Source organism: Dipodomys spectabilis, unplaced genomic scaffold (assembly GCF_019054845.1).
Source record: "Dipodomys spectabilis isolate Male_0828 unplaced genomic scaffold, ASM1905484v1 ptg000095l, whole genome shotgun sequence".
Taxonomy (NCBI): domain Eukaryota; kingdom Metazoa; phylum Chordata; class Mammalia; order Rodentia; family Heteromyidae; genus Dipodomys; species Dipodomys spectabilis.
In genome coordinates, this window is record NW_024870772.1 from 20,705,581 (window position 1) to 20,730,690 (window position 25,110).

The 25,110-nt window shown below is 34.9% G+C and overlaps 1 protein-coding gene across 4 annotated transcripts in view; it reads right to left on the reverse strand.

The window, feature by feature from the left end:
• Window positions 1-25,110, reverse strand: part of Tsc22d1 (TSC22 domain family member 1) — a 90,398-nt gene that overhangs the window by 38,169 nt on the left and 27,119 nt on the right. Inside the window, exons 3-4 of one of the 4 annotated variants that reach the window (XR_006148262.1) lie at window positions 24,620-24,789; window positions 22,162-23,788 (exon numbers count right to left, since the gene is read on the reverse strand). The exons of 1 other annotated variant lie outside the window; for it this stretch is intronic. Coding sequence is in view for 1 of the 3 variants with exons in the window: in XM_042685698.1 (XP_042541632.1) it covers window positions 24,702-24,789 (88 nt within the window). In the remaining 2 variants the exon portion in view is untranslated. Of the gene's footprint in view, window positions 1-22,161; window positions 24,790-25,110 lie in introns of those variants that run through there. 2 more of the 4 variants (XR_006148263.1, XM_042685698.1) reach the window with 2 other exon arrangements.

Sequence of the window (25,110 nt, forward strand, 5' to 3'; positions counted from 1 at the left end):
ATGCCATGTAATTCGGCATGATGAATGCGTAGCACTGGGGAAATATGGGTGCTAGGCAGGCACAGAGCTTAGAGAGGCCCATCCCTACACCTAGGGAGGCAAAGCAGGCTTCTCCTCAAGGAATTGATCCACTTTTAACTTAGGATACCACTTAAAGATATAAACATGCGCCTGAATAATAAATGCCCAAACTGCATAAAAACCTTCAAACCTCATCTGCACACTATAGTTATTAATATATTTGGAAGGAATAAAACTAAAAGTATAATGTTGACAAAATTGCCTTCAAGTTAGAAGAAAGTGATAATACATTGCTTATTTCAGTGCTTCAAATGACCCCACTATCCACTCTTCATATATGAAATAGGAATATGAATACTTTTCAGGACTCACTAAGTCACTTATAATTAAAGTTCATTAACCTCCCAGGGACATTCAAAGACAGTTGACAGTGAACTTTTGGGATTCACATGCAATCTATATTTAGCCTGGGATTAGTTAGCGAGGCTGCAGAAGGATATTAAAGGACTCTTGATTCCAATGCTTACACCACCTGATAAGTTTCACTTTTCCACAGGGTACACCTGGCCAGTTATCTTTAGTTGTGCTACAGACGGTCACAAAAAAACAAACAAACAAAAAACAAGGAAGGAATGAGTCACTGTAACACTGTCACCTGGGTAACAAATCACTTTCCCATATTATCTCTCAGCTTCAACTCTTACTCCTCTGTAATCCATTTCCCCATCCAGTAGCCAGAGTGGCTTTTAAAAACACATTAGACTAGGTTGCCTCTGTTGCCAGCTCCACTTATAATCCTTCAATAGAGTTCTATTAGCAGTACAGTAAAAACCTACCTCTTGCAGGGCCCTACAGCATCTGGCCTCTGCTTGCCTCTCCAATTCTACTCTCATGCCACTGTCCCTTTGCTTCAGTCACCCAGGCCTCCCTTCTGCTCCCTTAGCAAGTCCAACTCCTTCTCACAGAAGAGCCTTTGTTCCTCCTGGGCCCTCTGCCAGTACAGAGCTAGAGACAGATGTACACCTCCAATCCTTTAAGAGATAAAAACTTCTGAGGAGTAGTGGGTCTCATCACAAACACCTAGCCATATAAAAAACACATGAGATCTCATGTGATAACCATGAAGTAGCAGATGAGTGTCAATCTTAGCAAAACAGTAAGAATTTTAAATTAATGCTAATGAGCCATACCCTTTGAATAAAGGACTCTAAATTATTAGTAACAATTCTAGACCCAAAACAAACTGAAAATAACAGATTTCATACCTAGGCATGAAATGGATACTTCCATTTCCAGACATGCCAACAACGTTACCAGAAACAAAACAGAAACCAAAAGACAGATTTACCAACACAAAAATGCTCCAGGTAGCACTGCTGGATGCTAAAGCTAGTATCATATGGCAGGCAGAACCACAAGGACCAGAGGATAAGGATGGTGGTGACAGTTGCACACTAAACATGAGTATAGTTAACACAGCTGAATTGTTCACTTATACATTGTTAGGATAGCATGTATTTTATCACAGCTAACATTTTAAAAGAGGAGGGTAGGATAGTTTCAATATAGTTTTGAAATGAAAATCTTGGAACTCTTCACCCTTAAAAACATAAAAACATCTGTTTAATCATGAAGGATACAGTAATAAGATGCAACTGCTCACAAAATTAATTACTAGCACTAAAGGGGCTGAAAAAGGAGCTAAACACTTGGGAGAAGAAAAACATACTTTCAGATTTTTATCTTGACTAATAGGAAAACATACTTTACTAAAACAAGATATTATTTTCACTCATCAAACCAGAAAATATGTAAGAAAAATATGTAGAAGAAATGTTGGGCAAGGGAAATGAATACTCTCTCATATATTGTTGGAAAAGTCAAGGCCCTTCTGAAAAGCAATAGACTCTTGTATAGTAGACCTTTGGTATCTTCGGGCATGGTTCCAAGGACAATGCTATAGATTAAAAAATAGTGCATCAGCCAGGCACTGGTGTCTCACACCTGTAATCCTAGTTGCTCAGGAGGCTGAGATCTGAAGATCACTGTATGAAGCCTGGGCAGAAAAGTCCGTGAGACTCTTATCTCCAGTGAACTATACATAAAAAGCCAGAAGTGGAGTGGTAGCTCAAGTGGTAGAGCGCTAGCCTTGAGCACAAAGAGGCTCAAGAACAGCACCCAGGCCCTGAGTTCAAGCCCTAGGACCAGCAAAAAACAAAACAAAAAAACCCCACTAAACAACAGTGCATGCTCAAGATACACAGACTTCAGTACTCTAATCTACAGCATACATGCATTAGGTCTGAACATGCACAACTTGAGACTGCATTGAGTAGGCTACATTGCTGTTACAAAATTACTTTCATACACATTAATGCTGCCCATCAAAAACCAGATCAATTTCATGCTCTTTATTGTACTGTAGATGACTCATTTTCCCCATAATGCCACCCAAATTTTGCTAATGACACTACACCTTTGAACAAACACAAAAATTTTACTTTATCATTTAAACACATTACCTTTGCCTTGTTTTTTTTGGTTGGTCATGGAACTCTGGGCCTGGGCGTGGTCCCTGAGCTCTTCAGCTCAAGTCAAGTACTCTACCACTTGAGCCAGTGACAACTGGTAGTTAATTGGAGACAAGAGTCTCAGGGAGGGGCTGGGAAGGTGGCTCAGTGGTAGAGTGCTTCCCTTGTATACATGAGGCCCTGGGTTTGATTCCTCAGCACCACATAAGCAGAAAAAAAAAAAAAAAAAAAGCTGGAAGTGGCGCTGTGGCTCAAGTGGTAGAGCGCTAGCCTTGAGCTGAAGAGCTGAGGGACAGCGCCCAGGCCCAGAGTTCAGGCCCCACAACCAGACCCCCCCCCCAAAAAAAAGTCTCATGGACTTTCCTGCCTGGGCTGGCTTTGAATCGTGATCCTCACATCTCAGCCTCCTGAGTAGCTAGGATTGCAGACACCTGGCTGTTTTTTTTTTAACTTTTGAGGAGGCATTTTTTAAGGGCCAGGAAACACTCAGCTGATCACATAGTGATTTAAAACAACTGATGATAATGAGGGACTAACTATTGTGGGAACTCAAACGTTTTGTTTAGAAATAAAAATTTTTGATTTTTTAAAATTTTTTTATCATGCTTGGTCAAACTGTCTGAGAACAAGACAGGCTCTGTATATATTAAGAATATTTTTTTAAAAAGGTATTTTTTACGTCTTATTTCACTTCTGCAAAAACCCTAACAATCATGAATATATACAAAGATTAAAGTCTAATATGAACATTCATTAAGCACCATGAATAAAGAAGAAATGGGAAAAAAATTAATACTCGGCAATAATAAAATTCTGGTACATCCGTGTTTTTGTATAGCAAGTAAAAATGTCTCTGAATAACCTGTGAAAACATGGAAAAATGTCAAGTTACAAAATTATGAGAAGATGTAGATGCCAAATATCACTTCAAAAATTTTCAGACAACATGAACAGAAATCTTTGCCTATATTCTTCTGCTTTCCTACAGCTAAGTTTAGGTCTCCACAATGGTGCAAAGAAGGGATACTGGAACAAGTTTATTTTAACAACAAGCTAATTGTAAGTCATACTTGTGAGGAGAGAATTGCATAAAATGTCTACCTAGCTGTCTATTTTCACAATTAAGCTGCTACATTGTAAGATAAAGAACTAAATCTTATTTCTAACATCTAACTTATAACTACCTGGCTGACATATAGTAATAACTGTTCAATATGTCAATGCATAAATACCCACAAGTCCAAATGGCCAACTTTCTGAACAACAGCAACAAAAAAGTTCACACACATATACTTTTCAAAATAATCAGAACCACCTAGCCAAGTCAAAAGTGGTTATGTGACTATGATTAAAAGTAAATGTTGCCATTTTAAAATCTTAGAAAAAATAACAATGGTTTCTTGATAAAGAAAGGACTGAGTCAAACAAGGATTACTAATATTTGATGAACTTAGAATAGAGATAGAGGCAAAACTCAATCCTATCAAGGATTTTAAAAACAAAATTACCTTACTTCAAGTAACCAGTAACTTCATTTAAGAAAAATAAGGAAGGACAGGAGAAAGAAACAAAAAGGTAAGGAAGGTAAGGTAAGGTAAGGAAGGTAGGTAAGAAGGAAGTCACATTACTCCTATTTGCAGATGACATGATCCTGTACGGAAAAGAACCTACAAACTCCAAAAAAAACTCCATATCACCTTTGAAAACATAGCAACATATAAAATCAACACTGAAAAATCAGTAGCTTTTCTATATACTATGAATAAATAGGCTAAGAAAGAAATCAGAAAAACACTCATTCACAGTAGCCCCTCAAACAATAAAATTCCTAGATACTAACTTAATTAAACCAAGGAAGTGAAAGACCTCTATACTGAAAACTTTATAACATCTCTACAATTAAAATTATAAAAACCTAAAGAAACTGAAGACACAGATAATAGAGATTTCACATGCTTATGGATCAGTAGATTGCCAAAAACAATCTACAGATTCACTACCCCGCAAAGTACCAACATAATTTCTTCACAGAAATAAAAAAAAAAATAAATCCATATGCAGGCATAAAAGACTCCAAATAGGAAAACAATCCTAAGTGAAAAGAGCAATACTGGAGTAATCAAAATACCAGACTTCAAATTATTCTCCAAAACCATAGTAACAAAAACAACTTGGTTCTAGAACAAAACCAGACCTGAAAAACAATGGAACAGAAAACCTAGTAATGGGATGGGTGAGATTGTTGAAACATTATATTCATAAACATTTTGAGTAGCAACTCCTTTGTAATATATATATTACAGACCTAGAAACAAAACCACAAAGATACAGGAATCAACTTTTCAACAAAGGAGCCAAAAAAGATACACTGAAGACAACCTCTTCAATAAATTTTTCTGGGAAAACTAGATATGTACTTGCAAAAGACTGAAATTTGACCTTCTAACATTCCCCATGTATAAAAATGAACTTCAAATGGATCAAAGACCTCAAGGTAAGACCTGAAACTTTAAATCTACTACAGAAAACACAAGGGAAATTCTGGAAGTTACGGGCACAAATATATTTTTTCTGAATAAGACTTCAATTGCTCAAAGAAAACAAGAAAATAGTTTACAAATGAAACTACTTCAAATTAAAGATTTTGTACATCATCAAAAGAAACAATTACCAGAACCAAAAGACAACCCACAGGATGAGAGAAAAATCTTTGTCAGCTATTCAAGAGAAAGCTCTTTCAGATAAAGAACTAGTATCTAGAATATACAAATAACTTGAAAAATGAGAAAGCAAAAATAATCCAATTAATGGGCAATTAATTGAACAGTTCTCAGAAGAATTATAAATGGCTAATAGACAAATGAAATGTTCAATATCCTTAGCCATAACAAACTAAGCTCTCATTTCACTCCAGTCAAAATGGTAGCCATCAAGAAAATAAAAAACAAATACTGGTAGGGATATGTGGTAGGAGAAGCCTCATTCACTGCTGGTGAGAATGTAAACTGGTATAAATCAGTATGGAGGTTCCTCGAAAAGCTAAAAGTAGACCTCCCTTATGACCTCACCATACCAGTATTAGGCATACATCTAAGGGAGTATAAACCAACATACAAGACACCTGCATACCTATTTTTACTGAAGGAATGTTACAATAACCAAATGATGAAATCAGCTAAGTGCCCAACAACAGATGACTGAATAAAGAAGATAAAGAGACTTATGTACCATAGAATATTATTCAGCCATATAAAATAAAATTGTGTCATTTGCAGGAAAATGGACTTACAGAATATCATACTAAGCAAGGTAAGCCAAGCCCAAAAAATTGAATGTTGTACATTTTTGCTTAAATGTGGATGGTAGATCTAAAAGACATACATTTCCATGGATATATAATATATACACCCATATACATAATCATGTATATATATATATATATATATTTATATATATCCATACATAGGATTTTAATTATAGGACTATTTGGGATGATGGAGGTGAAAGAAAAAAAATTAAAGAGTCAATAATGCATCCACAGCATAAGCAATCTCAATGAAAGCTGTTCAATAAGGGTTAGGGGGTGGGGAGAGAAAGAAATATAAAGGTTATTCTGAACAAAATATAATGTATATAATGTATCTACATCTGAACTACTATAGCAAACCCCTTGGCACAACTAATGTACACTTTAAAAAAATGACAGGAAAGTAGGACTGCCTCTATTGGTGGGCTGTGGTGGGGTAACATGTTCTAACAGAAGGTTTGTAAGGAGGGTAAAGAAAAAAATAGAATGAAGAAGCCTGTTGGGAGTGGTTTTGAGGGGGCAGGTGATAAAGTCTAGATTACAGAATAATAGTGACCATCACTACTGTGAAAAATAAACTCCCTCCTCACTAAAATATTGATAAAAATTAGAAATTTCCCAGAATTATCCCCTACAAATTGGAAGACAGAAGGGTACCAGGAATAGTATTCCGTGATCTTTCAACAACTGAGCATTTAAGCTGGTCATGGTAGTGCACGCATATAATCCCAACGAAGCCAAGGAAGGTAGATAGAGACATCAAGGTCAGCCTGGGTACATACTCATAGAAAAGAAACACTGGCATTGCAATGATTGTTACTAAAAGGACAAAAAGAAAGGTTTTTTTCTGGAGAAGATGTCAACAGTAAATTTTACCTATAATAAAGTGTGTCATCTGTAACCTCTATTTTAACTAAAATAGAAATTCCAAGATAAGTTTAGAGAAAGCAACTCATGAAAATTCTTCAATAAATCCTTCAAACATAGAAGTGTGTACCCACGGTATCATCAGCCTGGTGAGTGTATGTGTGTTCATACACATATAGTACACCAAACATACACATGAATATGAATATATATATGTATATATGCCTATATACCTTTAAAAAGAAGTAATCAGAATATTCTTTTTTTTTTTTGGTCATGGGCTTGAACTCTGGGCCTGGGCACTGTCCCTGAGATCTTCAGCTCAAGGCTAGCACTCTTGAGCCACTTGAGCCACAGCACCACTTCAAGTTTTCTGGTGGTTAATTGGAGGTAAGAGTCTCATGGACTTTCCTGCCTGGGCTGGCTTTGAACCGCAATCCTCAGATCTCAGCCTCCTGAGTAGCTAGGATTACAAGCATGAGCCACCAGCACCTGGCTAGAATATTCTTAAAGGAGACAAATGTTTTTATAATTGTTTTCCTTTGTGTGGGTCACTAGTTGTAAAGAACCTCCCCCTAAATCGTGTAACTTCAAAGATAGGCACCATATTTTACTTTTAAAAAGCAGAAATCTAAATAGTAAAAACACTGAATCTCTACTTTCAATGTAACTAGGACTATAGCAGCAGTTCATAAGAGTAGCTACTTCTCTAGAATAACTTCTTATGGGGAAATAATTTTTAAAGATAATGTTTCAAGACATTCACATTAATTTAGGATTATACTCAAAATTTTGGAATAATTTTAACTCATTTATATGCACAAAACCTTGAAGAGTGAATTTAAAGCCTGTCTCAGTTTCAAAAGATGTGCATCAGTAAGTTCATAACCTATTTCTTAAAATGAGAGAGAAGTTTAAAATCTTGATTGCAAGCAAGAGCACAATGACATTAGGGGAAGAGAATTCACTTGCCATGACCAGTGAATGCCTCTGAAACTGCTAGACGGAATCCCAGGCATGACTTCAGAAGAAATGCCAGCTGAGCCCATCTTTACTCACATACTGCCTTGCTGTTCTGACAACCATAAGACACGCCAAATTATACTGACTTTGCAGTCAGACTCAGTGCAATCACAAAATATTTAACCAAGGTTTTAAAAATAATAAAGCATGTTTCAGATGAATATTTAGAAAAATATCATTTTGTGTTCTGCACTGAAATGCCAGACTGTGATCTAAAATCCCACTTACACTCAAAATATTTACTCTATTAGAGGCAACTTTTTTTTTTTTTTTGGTCCGGTCCTGGGGCCTGAACTCTGGGCCTGGGCGCTGTCCCTCAGCTCTTCAGCTCAAGGCTAGCACTCTACCACTTGAGCCACAGCGCCACTTCCAGGTTTTTTCTCTTTTTGCTTATGTGGTGCTGAGGAATCGAACCCAGGGCCTCAGGCATGCAAGGCAAGCGCTCTACCACTGAGCCACCTTCCCAGCCCTAGAGGCAACTTTTAATAATGAAGTTCTGACTTATAGAAGAGAGCAATAAAAATAAATTAACATTACAAATTTGGTTCTTCCATAAATTCCAGCTTTCCTACAAAAAAAAAGAAATTGCATCTATTTTTATACTGAAAAATGAACTAGGACTTAACCTCTTCATTCCCAGAGGAGCTCCCAAGTTACAATAATGGAGCCACACTTTTTAAAACCACAAACTAGTTAAAGGTAACCTGATATTTACACTAGGCAAAAAAGCAATTTAAATTTAGCAATATGGCTACACATGAATTTTAAAAGTATACTGTAGGAAGACCAAGGTACTCTTTTTAAATGAAAGTTTTGGAATTTAGAAGAAACAGAAAATGTATATAACTGTCTCTTCAGATAGTCTCATACCCAACTCTGAAAAAAGTCCATGCAACAGAAGTGATTACTACAAATGGGGCACTAATGGCTCAAGCCTGTAATCCTAGCTACTCAGAAGGCTGATATCTGAGAATCACAGTTCAAAACCAGCCTGGGCAGGAAAGTCTGTTTAACTCTTTTCTCTACAAACTACCAAAAAAGTTGCAAGTTGAGCTGTGACTCAAATGGTAGAGCACTAGCTGTGAGAAATGAAGCTCAAGGACAGAGCGTAGGCCCCGAGTTCAGTCCCCAGGTCAGGGCAAACCCCACCTCCCTCCCTCAAAAAAGTTTGCTACAGAGGATTACTGGTTTGTATTAATGAACACGATATTGTAAATAAGACAGCAAAGCTCGAGTATCATTAATAGTTCATATGGAAAGCTGTCTTTAAAATGTGATAGCCAATACTAAGATTTTATACTTAAGTATGATAAAAGAATTACTAATACCTTTCATAAAACATTGTTGAAGGACATGTTCACTGTTATATCACATTTTCTATAAAGAAAAAACTTCAAAAATGTAAACATTGATAAAGAAAATACCACCAACCTAAAATTTGGGAGACTACCCAACTAAAATAAAAACTTATGAAAAATTACTGCTGTATGATTAAATATTTACAAAGATTTAATAAACTATCTTACACAAAATTTTCACCAGAATAGTAATTTACTGAATTTTAGTTGTTAAGTATGATTATTCTATAATCAAACTTTATAAATTTTATCAGAAACAAAACTAAAAATGGTTTAAGTTTTAAAAATTACTAGAAGTGATTGTTTTTATTCATGAATGCATATTTTCTCAAAATATATTTGTTAGTACACCTTAGTAAGATAGAAGTCGTACACTTCAATGTACTCTTTGCTCTACAAACACAAATCTTATACTGATAATGAAGAAGTTTGTTATCTAACAATGAATGTTGACACTACTAAGTTTCAGAAGAAAAAATATACATATATATAAAATAAATGAGTATCACACTCACAACTGCCACAAAACCGTTGCTCAAAAAAAAAAAAAACAAAAAAGACAACTCAAGCAAAAAAAAAAAAAAACAAAAAAAACAAGGAGATATGATGTACATGATTTCCAAATGATGATTCACCCTCAATGAATATTTTAAGTGATTGCAAAAGGCTGAAGTGATCAGATTATTCCAACTACCAAATACCAGACTACCAGAGTTTCTATTATCCAGAACTTAGCAAAACAGACCCTACAATTATCAAAAGGCTTAAAAAAAAAAGTGTTTTAAAGTTTCTTTTGAGAAGCAATACAATGCTAAATGGAGAGCTACCATTCTTAGTTTGTTTTATATAGGTATAAATTAAGATAAAAACTTGTGGAAATGGCCTCTGCCACCTCACACACATGTCCCAACTCCAGAAAAGGCACAGCAGAAAGCTTCCTAACCTGAAGAATGAAAACAAACACTGTTATTCTAAAGCAGAAGTTGGTGAAAAAATAATCAAAAGAACAGCAAGACAAGGAAACAAGCCTATGGCTCAATCAATAATTTCTTCCCCAAAAGTATTTCAAATATCTGTCATAGTTTAGGAATAGTTCAGGAAGTTATCAAACTTACTACAATAAAGCCAAATGAATTGAGTGCCTTTTTCTTTTCAAAGCTAGAAATAAGTCTGATTTTTCAATTTTAGAAGACCCAAATTGTGGAGTTATTGTCAATTATTAAGATGTCAAGAGTCTATCAGATTTGATTTTTCCCCTTCAGTAACATTTCTTTTACTAGGAGAAGCAAAGAGCTAAGGGAAAATGTTACATTTCAAATTCTTTCAATATTATTATCTTTCACTGATTCTAAGTAGCACATTTTACATTTCTCATCTTAGGTTTCTTTTTTCATTGTTTCTTTTACTCCTTAGTAAAAGAAAAAAATGAGTGAAAATTTGATGAAATAAAAGCTATAATAAACTAATAGATTAGTTTTATATAGTTTATGCAATATTACATATTGGATGCTAAATAGTAATTAACCTACCTATGCTACATTGGCAAAGATAAATGAAAGCAAAGCCCCTGGACTCTTAGGGGTTTTAGCAGGAGGGAAAATGGTATGCAAAAATGTCAAGCCATAATTACAAGGAATGATATAGTAAGTACCTGGCATAGAGACAGTAAACAGGGTTGGTGATCTAACCTGATCAACAACATCACTGAGGCCTCCCTGGAGGCAAAGATGTGAGCTGCAGAGAGAGCTGCCAAGAAGTAATCAAGTATGGGACTGCAGAGGCCAAAAAGAACTGAATCTCTCTAGGTTTCATAAATTTTATGAAGACTTTGTCTCTGTTCTAAACATACAGATTGAAACCAATGGGGAAGGCAACTAAATGTTTCTAAAACACAAAATTCAACTTGTGTCTGTCTTGAGAAACATCCCTCAGGTCATACTGCAAAGAATGAGTGTGTTTAGCACACAAGGGTACCTACCATAAGATCAATGACAATAATCATACTTTAAGTTAGGAGGTAAAGAATTAAGCCAGTATAATGTCAAGAGGGATGGGGGAAAAAAGAGATATTTTAGACAAAATGAAAAAAATAAGATTAGATGAGGGTTTAAAGAATATTCAGGACAATACGGTACCCAAGGTTACCTGCATAGCTGGAATCATGGAGTAACATCTGCTAAGCTGAGAAATGCTATGGAAATCTACACTCAAAGGGACAGACAAAAAGAGATGTCAAAAGATAGTTAAACCCATGAAGTTGTACAGTGTTACAAGCTTTAGTCATCTGTTTAAAGGTATTTTACCTACAGTAGGGGTAGAAATACCTAAGAATTGACAAATGGTAACCAAGACTTAAACAGAGAACCTCCCATCTTAAAATCCTAGATAGATGAAGAATGGTGAATCACTAATAATCTTATAGTACTATAGTGGAGTTATTAAGAGATGAAAGCAAAAATAAGTTGGCTGAGGAAGGAAGAAGACATGGACATTACAGGTAGTTTTAAGTTTGGGCACACAGAAGGGTAGGGCAGTAGTTATAGAATTAGATATTAATCAATAGAAGTTTGAAAGACTAACATGTTTCTATGTATATGAGGACAGTTGGAAAAATATGGAAAAGAATACAAAATCTTAAGACATACAAAATGCAAAGTTGGTGTGATCAAGATCATAGCTGGAGTTAAAAGGGATATGTGCTCAAAAAGGTAGATCCATGTTTGGTATTAGGATAATGAAGAAGTCCCAGGTAATTTCTAACTTCATTTCAAAGATAGAAGTGAGACACCCTTGTAAGAAACCTACATGTTTTTCTGTGCAAGTCAACTAAAATGAAGTAAAATACTTCTGCTTTTCTGGCTGTAGCTGGGTCATAGAAAACATTTTTCACACACTAATCCATTCACTCCTCAAAAATACACCTAAGAGGCACATTATGTTATTAGCCCCTTCACAGAAGTGGAAACTGAGGCACCTGACCTGCCTCAGGTGAATGGCCAGTGATAGTCATTCCAACAGTGACTTTAGACAGCCAAAGCTCAATGTGCCATATGACCTCAGGTAGTTTAAGACTGACCTTGCAGCACTATAATGCCACTATAGATCGATGGTTTGGAGAATACTTAAAATGTTAACTCCAGACAGCTAAGGATAAAACCTGCATTAATTACCTCATCATCAGGTAATTTAAAAGTTTACTTATAACCAAGAAGTCCACTAGCTCATACTAGTAAGAAATAACCTTTGATCTTCTAAGACAACTTCTAAGAGCACTAAGTAGCATTATAATTTATTTATAAAATAACTTCCATTACAACATCTGGGCATTTCAAAGGTTGCATAGGTATTTTCTATTAAAACATTTGTTCAGTGCCTATTGTGTAGAATTCAAGTGTTAAAGCTCAGGAAGTCAAGTAGGAAACAAACCAACATATATACTTTAAACAGAGATATTATGATGGAACCAACCTACTAAAGAATGAAGGTCAGGGGGTAGAACTAGACATTTAGATGACTAATAATGGTACCTAATGAGAAAACATATAAACTGAAATATAAAAATGGAGGGAGCAGAAAAGAGTTAGAAATTCAGATACTGAGTGAAAAAGCCCAAGATGACCAGCAAAGAAGAGTGAAGATAAATTTGGAGAATAGTAATGTTATATCATGGGTCATGTCATTGCTTGTGAAAGGGAAAGCAATTGAGTATTAAGGCAATTGAATCAGCTGGGCACCAGTGGCTCACACCTGTAAAATACTAGTTGCTCACAAGACTTAAAAAGTGAGGATCACAGTTGAAAGCCAGCCTGGGCAAAAAAATTCATGAGAATTTTATCTCCAAGTAATCACCAAAAAGCCAGAAGTGGAGCTATGACTAAAGTGGTAGAGTGTTGAACAAAAAAAAGCTCAGGAATAGCATCAAGGCCCTAAGTTCAAGCCCCAGGACCAGCACCAAAACAAAATAAAGGGATTATAGTAAATCATATCCAAGCAGAGGACAAGACATAAAGTGAAATCACTAAGTGCTTTGGTGACAGTTCAGGAAAAATGACAGTGATTTGAAAAGATGCTCAAAAATGATCAGATCTGAGAGGGATTTAGTAGGAAAATCTGAACTTTGGCAAAGAAACAAAGAACACTGGAGAAACTGGGCTATGGGAAAGAAGTCTATGAAAAAGATGTTGAAAATCAGATCATTGAGGAACTGTAATGCTATGAGGTTACACACACTTTAATTAGAGTAGCCCAAATCAAACACTCGTAATATCAAACTCTGGTGAGAATGCTGAGCAACAGAACTCTAATATGTGATACCTGCAAGAAACTCACTTTGGCTACAAAAACACATACAAATTAATAGTAGATGGATAAGTAGAAGCCAATGGCTCAAATCTGTAATCCTATCTGCTGGGAAGGCTGAGATCTGAGGATCATAACTTCAAGCCAGCCCCAGAAGGAAAGTCCATGAGATTCTTATCTCCAATTAACTATCAGAAAAGGAAGTGAGATGGAGCAAGTGGCAGAGCAGTAGCCTTGAGCAAAAAAAGCTCAAGAACAGCACCAGAGTTTAAGCCCCAGAACTAGCAACAAAAAGCAGATGAACAGAGACAGATACTATGCCAACACTAATCAACAGAAAGTGAAGAAGCTATATTCATTTCAGACAAAGCAGACTTTAGAACAAGGAAAACAATCATGGATAAACAGGAGTATTACATAATGATTTAAAGTAATACTCCCAAGAAGATATCACAGAACATCAGAATACATTAAACAAAAACTAGTAGAAATTCAAAAAGAAATAAACAGATCTGCAACTACAGACTTACATACCTACTGGTAATTGATAGATCATGTGAGCATAAATCAATGAAAACTTAGGAGAATTTGGTAACACTAGCAATCAACCAAATCTAAATCTAGGCTCCTTCATTCTACATCATCAAAATCATATTCTTCTCAAGCTCAAATGGAACAATCAATAAGACAGATCACATTCTAGGTAGTAAAACACAGCAAAAAATGTAAAAGAATACAAATCATGCTCTCAATCACAATGGAATTTAAACTAAAAATGAACACACACCAATTATTTGCAGGTAGACAAAAGACCCTTAAAATCCATAGAAACTCGGTAACACACTTCTAAACTTCACATGAGTCAAAGCAGTAGTCCCAAGAGAAACCTTAACATTGTTAAGCTAGTGGTACTCACTAGACACTATGCAAGAAACTATACAACTTGTGGACAGGGATAGAAGGGAAAAACTGGGAGAGAGGGAAGAGGAGGTGATGTCCAAAAAAAAAAAAAATTAATGATTACAATTACCTGACTTATGAAATAACCCCTTAGTATATCATCTTTATAATAACACTTTAAAATACTTATTAGAAAATACTTTAAGCTAAAGGAAGATGAGCTGTAACAAATAGTGCTTAGAGGGAAATATAAGGCAGTAAATCTACATATCAATAATCTAACTTTTATGGAAAACTAGAAATAGAAAACCAATATATACCTAAAACAAAAAAAAATAATCAGAAATCAATGAAAGTGAAATACTGGAATATTTTTGAATATGGTGAAAAATAGAGAAAAATCAGCACAACCAAAATCTAGTTCTGTGACCAAAGAACAAAAAACAAAACCAGAAGACACACACACACACACACACACACACACACACACACACACATTGAGAACAATTGAAGAAGGCTGTAACTGATTCCATAAATATTATGAGAATCCTATTCACACAAACTTGATAACTTAAACCAATTCCTTGAATGATACAAACTCCTAAACTCACAGGGGGAAAAAAGAGAAGAAGACTGTATCTATTAAAGGAATCGAATTAGTAGTCAGCAACTTTCCCAAACAGAATGTACTAGGCTGCTGGCTGCACTTGTAAACTCAAATAGCAAATTAAATGATACCAATTTTCTACAATCTGTAAACAAAATGTTCATAAATGAAATCCAACAGTATGTACAAAAAACTATAGACCATAGACAAAATGAGATTTATTCCATGTATGAAAATCAATCGAATTGGCCAACTATAGAAAAAAACTCATTGCCATATCAATAAATGCAGAAAAGGCAGTTGACAAGGCTCAATATTACTTCATCATTTAAAACTCTGAGCATAATTGAAACTCCTTTGTACAACTACTTTTTTAAAAAATAAAAAAATTTAAAAAACCAAGCAAACCAGTAATTGTGTGGGATGGCAGTGGCTCTGAGCAAACCCAATAGAGTACCTACAAAGAGACCTACAGCTAAAATCACACTTCCTGGTGAGAAACTTAGTGTCTTCCTCTGACCCTGGCAACAGAACAAAGGATATACTAAACATCAGATGGATAAGCCATGTTAGTATATGAGGAAATGAAAGATATAAAGTATGAGAATAAATCACTATTTTTAAGCTGTGGGTCTGGCTCCAGTGGTAGACCACCTGCTTATCAAGTTCAAGGTCCTCAGTTGAAACAGTACTTCAAAATACTTAGATAAAACAAATAACAGGTAATTATGACTGTGTATGTTGAAATCCCTGGGAATTCAAGTACTCCTGTAACCAAATAAGTTATTATGTATTTTAGTAAGGTTACAGAATATACAATAGTCAATTGCAGGCCTGGCAGTTTGACTCAAGTAATAAGAATACTTGTCTAATAATAATTCTGAGGCCCTGAATTCCAGCCCTAGGAACACCAAGAGAAAAGGAATTGCCTTCTTGTCCACTAAAAATGAGTAACAAAAATTTTAAAAACGCAACACTGCTACTGAGCATGAGAGTATACATCTGTAATCCCAGCTAATGGAAAGGTACAGACAGGATTAAAAAACTCAAGGCCCAGCCTATTACCACGTCTTAAACTCAAAAACAAAAAGGTTGGCATTGTGAATCAAGTAGTGAAGTGCTTACCTAATATTCTATAGGCCCTGAGTTCAATCTGCAGTACTGATGAAGAGTGGAAGCTCAGAGTTACAGGTTTGGGGATATTCAGGAGAGCTGCATCACTATATTAAAAACCCCAAATGGCCAGGCATGTAGTACACAACTGTATCACAACCCTCACAAAGGTGAGTCAGGAGGATCCTAACTTTAAGGCTAGCCTAGACCACACAGTGAAACTGTCTCATACACACACACACACACACACACAAATAATAAATGGGAAAACAAAATGATTTTTAAAAGTTAGGAAGAAATCTAACAATATATGATTTCATATAAAATCTACAGAAGCATAAAACTAAAAGTAGATGAAAAATAAAAGTTTTAAAAACTGGAAAAATGTTCTATCATCACATGTAAGAAGGCTCAAAAATGCCGTTATGTTTTTCCCAAATTAATTTGCAACCCCAATCAAAAATCTCACCAAATTATTTTGTGTATGCAGACTGTGGAAAAGCAAGATGCAAAGTTGGAGGAATACCGTATTCTTTCTCCCCAAAAGAAAGTCAATATAACACAAACCTACACTTTCACAAAAATTAGCTCAAAACGGATCATAGATCTAACTGTAAAACACAAAACTAACAGAAGAAGAGGGAGGCAGAGAAAGAAAAAGAGGAAGAAGGAAAGACCAGGGAAGAAACATAAGGAACTAATCAAGGTGAACTTGGACTTGACAACAGGCTATACAAACACTGCCAAATCATAACAAAGAAAAAAGTCTCTGCAAAAGACTTTTTTAAAAGATGAGCAAAAAGTCACAGGCAGACACCTCACTAAAGAAAATAGAGATGGAAATTATATGAAAAAGATGTTGAGCATCAGATGATTAGGGAGCTGTGAAGCAGAGGCACTGCTACCCACCTACCAGATTAGCTAAAATCAAACACCAGCACCACACACTGATGAGAAAGTGGAGCCACAGAACTCATTTCACTTTAGATGACAGATTGCTAGTCCCTGAGTAAGAGCCAGGCAAAAGGGAGGCACAAATGGGGACCACTTATTTCTAGGGCAGTCAAACTATTCTATATGTTATCAACTGAGTGTGGACAAGTCTTTAATCACACATCAATATTTGCTCGTCAACTACAGCAAATGTATTATTACTTCAATGTAAGATGGAAAAGATTAGGAAAGCTATGGGAAAGGTAACTCCAAAATGGAAATTATTTTTCTGGTCAACTTTTGTCTAAAACTTTTTTTTTTCACATGATCACTGCATACAAAGTAAAAAACTATTTGATATATCAAGATTCTAAGTGAGGTTTCCTTCTTTAGGGCAAAGACATTTCAGACAATGATGTAATGGCATTTAGACAGAACTGCTTTCAAATGTTATCTTCAGTCCCTGGTTCACTGCTCTTAGTCAGGATGCTACCCCTGAACTTCAGTATCTTTATGTCTAAAGGAAAAAAGTACTGCCATTCTCATGTTAAGTGAATTTAGGAAAGTAAATGTGAAGCGCATCTAGTAGGCTTGTTTTCACGTCTGCTTTCCCTTAAACTCTAACTCAGACAAAATAGCCCTCCATTATCCATGTGTTCCTCATCTATGGATTCAACCCCGATATTTTCAACTTATGGACTGAAAATATTGGGGAGGGAGGTTCCTATACAACACATGTAGATTTCTCTGTCCCAATTCTTTTCAGTACTTCTTACACAGTATATTGAATTGTAAGTAATCTAGAGGTAATCTGAGCTGTTGGTTATGTGGGCACTTTTATGCAGATGCTGTCATTTTATAAACATGATGAGCATCTTTGGATTTGGGAGCCATAGGGGAGCTTGAAACCGGTCTCCTAAGGAACTAAGTGGCAACTGTTATATCCTACTTGCGTTTTTCAATCAGGGGTACTAGTACCTTTAGATGTATATTTAACCATTTTAATAAACATCTTGTTTTTCTTGAAGTTGTTCTAATATTTGGGGGAAAAGACAATATTAGAACTTGTAACTACTAGTTATGCCCCCAACAAGGTTGCTATGGTAAACTATATGCACTAAACTTCAAGGTGCAACACAAGACCAAGCTCACATTAGACTCAGACTTCAGTACTATGTATACATACATACATATAGATATATAGATGTATAGGTATGTCAGGGGAGGAGATGTCACTATACAATTTCTCTGCTGAAGAGAATCTCAAAAAGCAAAAATCTAAGTGCTTTACTGGATAAACAAGTGAGAACAAATTGGTATGAGAATTCTATAGACAAACTTAATTTCATGTGTTTTAATAGACCAGGAAGAGTACATCTGGCTGGATCAGTGTCACACACTAAGAACTAGGTTAATGTTCACAGATGTTCATAAGACCTTTAAGAATCACAAAAACGTGTTGCGAATAAAAACGTGAATCTTTGATTTGTAGAAAAGCTAGAGTGTAGAATTAACAGCTGGTCTTCAAAACTGTCATAAATGAAAGGAATCATACTCGCTCTCTTGTCCAAAACAAAGATAAAAAACTAGAGGTAACAAGGTACTGTCTCTGAGCTGGTTGTAAGGTGAGTCCAGGATTAATTATTCATCAGTAGTATCATATTAAAAATGAGGTGTTTCTGGATAAGTTATCTGGTATGTAAAGTGAGGGTAATGAACCTAAGGTAATTTTCAAATTAAAAAGGGTACAGGAGCAAATTCTGGATCAATACTTAACATAAGACTTTCCTGAACATGCAAACAACTACCTCATGAAATAGTGACTAATTTACAGTAATTTTTGTTTTATATAGAATAAAATGGAATAAACAGCAAAATAAGGCTAAGTGTCTACAAACTGGAGTTCTTATAAAAAGAACTTAAACATGATATAAGATTATTGTGTTTTCTATGGTACCAATGATTGAATAATGCGTATTATACAATTAACTCGAGGAAAAAATTTTCATTGATTATTCTCATTCAATACTGTTGTTTTAGATATTATATTAACATTCAATTCCTTGAACCTACTTAATATTCCTCAAGTAATAATGGTATTACTTTCTCCTCCCAGTGATTTTTTTTTCTCCTATATACAAGGCAACGGTATTAATTTTTATTATGCTACTGTGGGGCGACTCAGAGCCTCTCCCTTCACTTTTTCACTCAGAGCTGGTGGTCTACCACCTGAGCCACATTTCCATTTCTGGCTTTTTGACTATTATTGGAGATAAGAGTCTTCAAGATTTGACTGCCACACTGGCTTTTTCATCTTTGGCTCCTCAGCAGCTAGGATTATACGTAAAAGCCGCCAACACCATGCACAATATTTCTTAAATTTGGGAATAAAGGATTCACAAATTACTCTAAGTAAATATTTTATATATTTTATAAAATGTTTTTTTTTGTCGGTCATGGGGCTTGAACTCTGGGCCTGGGCGCTGTCCCTCAACTCTTCAGCTCAAGGCTAGTGCTCTACCCCTTGAGCCACAGCATCACTTCCAACTTTTTTTGTTTATGTGGTGCTGAGCAATTGAACCCAGGACCTCTAGCATGTGAGGCAATCACTCTACCATTGAGCCACCTTCCCAGCCCTATTTTAGTTTTTCTTATACCAAAATAAAGATTGTTTTCTAAGATCAAGGTGTCATTTGATAAAAACAAGGCAGAAAAAGCCCAAAAAATCCACAAGTATTCAACTTTCCATGCAAGGATAGTATTTTTATAAAGCTCAGAAATCCAGAAATACTTGAGGCCAAGTGTAATAATGCACACCTGTAATTCCAGCTACTAGGGAGGTTGACACAAGAGGATCACAAGTTTGAGACCAGCATGGGCAACATAGGGGAATCCCTGTTTCAAAAGACAAAACAAAAACCCACTAAATTAAATATGGGTCATAAACATTAGAGGAGCAAAGGCATAGATGCCTGGTAATATCAAAGGTTTCATATACAGAGTACAATGTGCATGGACATGTTTCTAAACCTACTTCAAATTCCTATAAATTTGCTGTTTATCCATTTCTGTTTAAACTTCTCTTTTTAAACTCAAGAAGTTTCATCTCTTCAACATCTTTCCAAAAACATAAGGATCTGTTGTAGTTTACTTTGTCATAAGATAATACAGGGAACATTATTTTGAACATTTTCCTACCTATTTCATACCTTACCTCTTGAGCAGAGATCCCTTTGATCATAATTCCTGTAAATTCCGCTGCAAACTTCAAAGTTCCCTAACATTTTTACTGGAGTAACCTAATTACCTTACATGAACATATATAGCAGGGAGAAAAATTTCCAGAATTCTCATGTGTTCTTTTTGAAACACCCATTGCTCATAGTTTAGGACTAAATGAATAACTTGGTTAAGGACAGCTAAGCACTGACATGCTGTCCAATTGTTTCTATATAGCAAAGGAAAATAAGAACTGTACAGCCAGGCAATGGTGGCTCACACCTATAATCCTAGCTACTCAAAAGGCTGAGATCCGAGGATCACAGTTCAAAGTCAGCCAGGCAGGAAAGTCCATGAGATTCGTTATCTTCAATTAACCACCAGAAAAACTAGAAATGGAGCTGTGGCTCAAAGTGGTAGAGCACTAACCTTGAGTCTGAAAACTCAAGCACTGAGTTCAAGCCTCACAACCAATCCAAAACTAAAGCTAAAAATAAAATTGTGCAGTCATCCTGCTGTGGCTGTTTCTAAACAGAAGCTACCAAAGGAGGGGAAAAAAACCCACAACTCCTCCTCCCACCAAAAAATTAAGTCAACCTTTGTATTCTCACTAAAGATTAATCAGAAATCAGATTTTTATATTATAGTTTATCTAATTTAATGCTGGTGAAACCATAAGCTTATTGTTTTTATAACCTTGAATATACAATGGTAAGCCAAACCAACATTCTGTAATATTTTATTTTGAAGGCTATTGAAAGTGTAGAGAAAAGTCTATGACAGAAAAATTATTTATTTAAAACTTTCATTTCACCATTATCTTTGTAATATTTCTGGTAAATTTCAGTGATACAGGATACTTTTTGTCCCCCATTCCCTTTTCCTGTTGCTCTATACACATATAGGAAAGGTTTATATCTGTGTATGTGTATGTATCTAGATATATACATATATATATCTAGATATATTTAAATATATCCATATCTATATATGTATCTATATATCTAGATACACACACATAAACACATTACATATATAGTATTCACATAAACTATATCCTTACTCTGAAATATATTATGTAAACTTTTTAATGACTATGATTCTAAAAATAAAAGACTTTGTCTCCAGAATCTTTTAACTCATATTTTCCAAACTTACCAGATTAACAAAGCCAAGAATTTTGGCTTCCTTTCCTTTGCCCCAAATGGTAACAATTCCAAATTATAATTTTCTTTGATAATTCTCATTTGTTTCAAAGTGTAATTCCTTAGGGGAGCCAAATTATGTCACTGTAGTCCAGGTTATAGATTACTAATTCAATTTTTTATCTCTTGTTTAGGACCCCATCTTAATGTTTATATTAATGTTTTAGAGTCCATTTCTTATATAACTTTTCTTCAAATCCAATAGAAAATCCACTTGTAGATCCTGCATAAAGGGTAAACTGTTTTAGTGGCTTCCAGAAAGTTTAGATGGCTGTAAAAGACAAGAATCACTAAAACAAAAGTGACTTCTATGTTGTCTTCATTAGGTTAAAAGCAAGAGACTGAAGTCATGATTCCTCCTTCTGTAGTTCTGATGTTCAAGAAAAACTAAAATACAAAATGTGTCTCTTCTGTTGCTGACAACTCTCATGTACTGTGTACTTTTTCAATCAGGCATTATTTGTTTTTTCTTTCTTTTTTTCAGTAGAAAAACTATCTATGTATTATTATGCAAGGAGATAAATTTTGGTCATCCTAGCCTTAAACTTTTTGACCAAATTTTACTCCTGGTATTTACAATATTGACTCTGGAGTTTTAATGATTTAAACTTTTTTTTTCCTCAAAAAAGTATACTATCAGAAGAGATTATATATTCAGAAAGAGAACGACACATAATAATAAAATACACTAAAAAGTACTATTGCAGTTTTCACTTTCTAGTCCTGAAACAGAAATAAGTCATTTATCAGTAAGTGTATTTTTTTCATGGAGAAAATATTTATTAGTTTTCAAATGATCACATAATACAAATATTATACAATTATCATTCTAGAAAAATAGCTTATATTAATATTCATAAACACTGAAAAATATAGGACTGTGTATTGTGACACGAAATTATTTTTTAAAAATCTGAAAGGAAAATGCATCAAAATAAAAATTCAAACAAATCAATTCACATCAATATACAAAAAGGCTCACTTTTAAGTATCTTGCAGAAGTGGTATGAGGTAAATAGAAATGCACTTACATTTCTTTGCACACTTTAAGGAACAGAGCTAAGGCTTAATTAAAGCACGAGATTAAAAGATTAAATCATTTTCATCTTCAAAGCTAAATAAAAAAATTAATAATCTCACAGGCCATAAAATAGTTTATATTGTGGTTCAAAGGATTCAACTATTTTCTAAGCAAATCACTTTCAGTTTCCTGAATTCTTTTTAAAGTGATTAGTTTTTCCAATTTATGTGTTTATAAACTGTCTTATTAACACTTAGCAAAAAACAGTCAGAAATAAAATTTCTGTAATCATTTGTGGAAATTCAGAGCTCTCTGGGGAAAATTTTAGTTGAAATTGATTTTTTTAAAGCTTACTTTTAGTACTATATTATGAAAATGTATTTATAATTAATGAGGAAAAAACAGTTCTTACAGCCAAGAAAGACTAAAGGTCAGGTTATATTTTAGTAAATGTGGCTTCTAAAACCTTTTCTACAGTATTTAAGTTGCTTCCATTATTACCAAAAGAATACAAAATTGGCAACATCAAGTGATTTTCAAATTTTTCTTTAATAGTTTTTGACTGACCAGTTACTAGAAACCAAAGAAAGAAATTAACGTTCTGATAACTAGTTCTATTGAAAAACTGATAGTTTGCCTATTTTCCAACATTTATACCTATAGGTTTATTCTAATACTATAAACTTGGCTTAGCTCTGTAAACTACAGTGCTGTGATAGTATTTAGTATGCCTTCAATACAAAAATAATACCTCCATGTTTAAAAGGTATTTCTTTTAGAGGATAGATAAAGCTTTTGATCTCAAAATGTAATATTAAGGCTCAAGACCAGCAAAAGATGAACTAAAGACTATGTTGCAGTAACTATGGAGTAACTAAGAAGTTCACCCTTTACTAGTACCCTGAAGCATCAGGTAACAAAAAAAGTTTCATGAAGTTTTTTGGATTTTCTATACTTAAAAAAAAATAAGTTTGCCTACTTCAGTAAGAATAATTTTCAGTCCCAACCAATCTTTTTTGTGAAACAGATATAGAGAACTGCTTTAAAAGAAAGAAGTTTCTCAAGCTTCCTCTATTTCAGTCTTCTGAATAGAAAGGAATATTTTCATGGCCATATAATACTCCAATCTGAAAAAATCATTTCATTATCTGAGCCTTTCCATTTTCAGACCAAGAGTAAACCAAAGTAAATCTTAAAAGTTTATAAATAACAAGATCAGGTGGCTCGCTCATCCTTGTGTCTTCTAGACATATTGCATGGATCCATTCACCACTGCCTTCCAAACTGCAGATGCTGGCATGTGTGACAGATATCATCCATGAAGGCTCTGCTAGAAGAATTCCTTTTGCTGAAGAAGTATGATGTTTTACCAGTTGAAAGAAATCTGGGCAATTAGAGAACAAATAAACCGGTCTCCCATTATCAAGATACCTGGAGTCACAGAAGGAATCCACCAAGGAAAAATGAAAACTTGCCAAAGGCACCAAGTTCACATTCTACCCTACCCATTGTAGAAGATAAGAACTTCCTGGAATCAAATCCTACCCTTGGCATCAATGAAACTAAGAGAAGCCATCTTAATGCCATTGGAAACTCTCACAAATAGGGATTAGAAAACCACTTTTGAGTATATACAGCTTTCAGGAATATTACATCCTGAAACTTACACTCATTCATATTTATTTTAATAAAGAATGAAGCCTAGATTTGACAGTAAAACCACAACAGATCTAATATGAAGGCCTAACATTTAAGGTAGGAAAAAGACCAAAAAGTTCTCACTAGCAGGGTAGGATAATATATGGACATCTGAACTGTATAAATTAAGAGATTTCAGATATCCAGCTTGCCCAAAGATGAAATATAGAAACTTTTAAATTACTGGAATATAAAAGGGCACTTTGAAGTCCACTATTACCATAAAGGCCAAAATGGGTAAACATTCCCTTTTGTAAACTGATGTAGACTAGCAAGGCATTCAACAAATCATGTGCCCCAAATCTTCCACTACTTTTATTATCTGGAGAGAAAATTAAATAAATTTTACGTTTCTTTTTTTGAATGGGCACTAGTTGGCACTCTCAGAAAAACGAACAGATTTTAGTCCCACCTGGTTCATATAAGAACCCAAGGAGTTTACCAATAGGATAAAATGGGCAATGCAAGGACACTCCAATCTAGAAATAAACCCAAGTAAATAATGGAAAGCACCCACTTGTTTATTATCCTTTCCCACTCTCTCCAGAAGCTGGATATTCTGTCTCCAAGGGTTCAGTGGAGAAAGTGGACCCCTGACGTCAAAAGCTCTCCGTAGTCTTGGCTGTATCTGTGGTTCTAGGATCACTCCTTGCACCTCTGGTAGGAGAGAAGCACTGAAATAGAGAGCTGAATATAGATTTAAAAAAAATTCTTATTAAGAAATCACATTCTCTGGTCATTTGAGTTTGTAATGACTTATCCTTAGGACAAAAAGGAACTATCTTTGGGCATACTTCCTTAAGTGCCTTCTTAATTTGAATTTTAGAAGTCTGTTACCACAAATGATTAATTCCTCAGGAGCTATTAAGAAGGGACCTGCATTGGTCTAAGCCGTAACACACTGTGTGACAAACCACTCAACTACAAATAGAAGATAGAAGCAAAAACTAAATTATGACTGGAAATAAGATCATAATTATCTTAAAGGGACAGGGGCAGTCCCTGTTC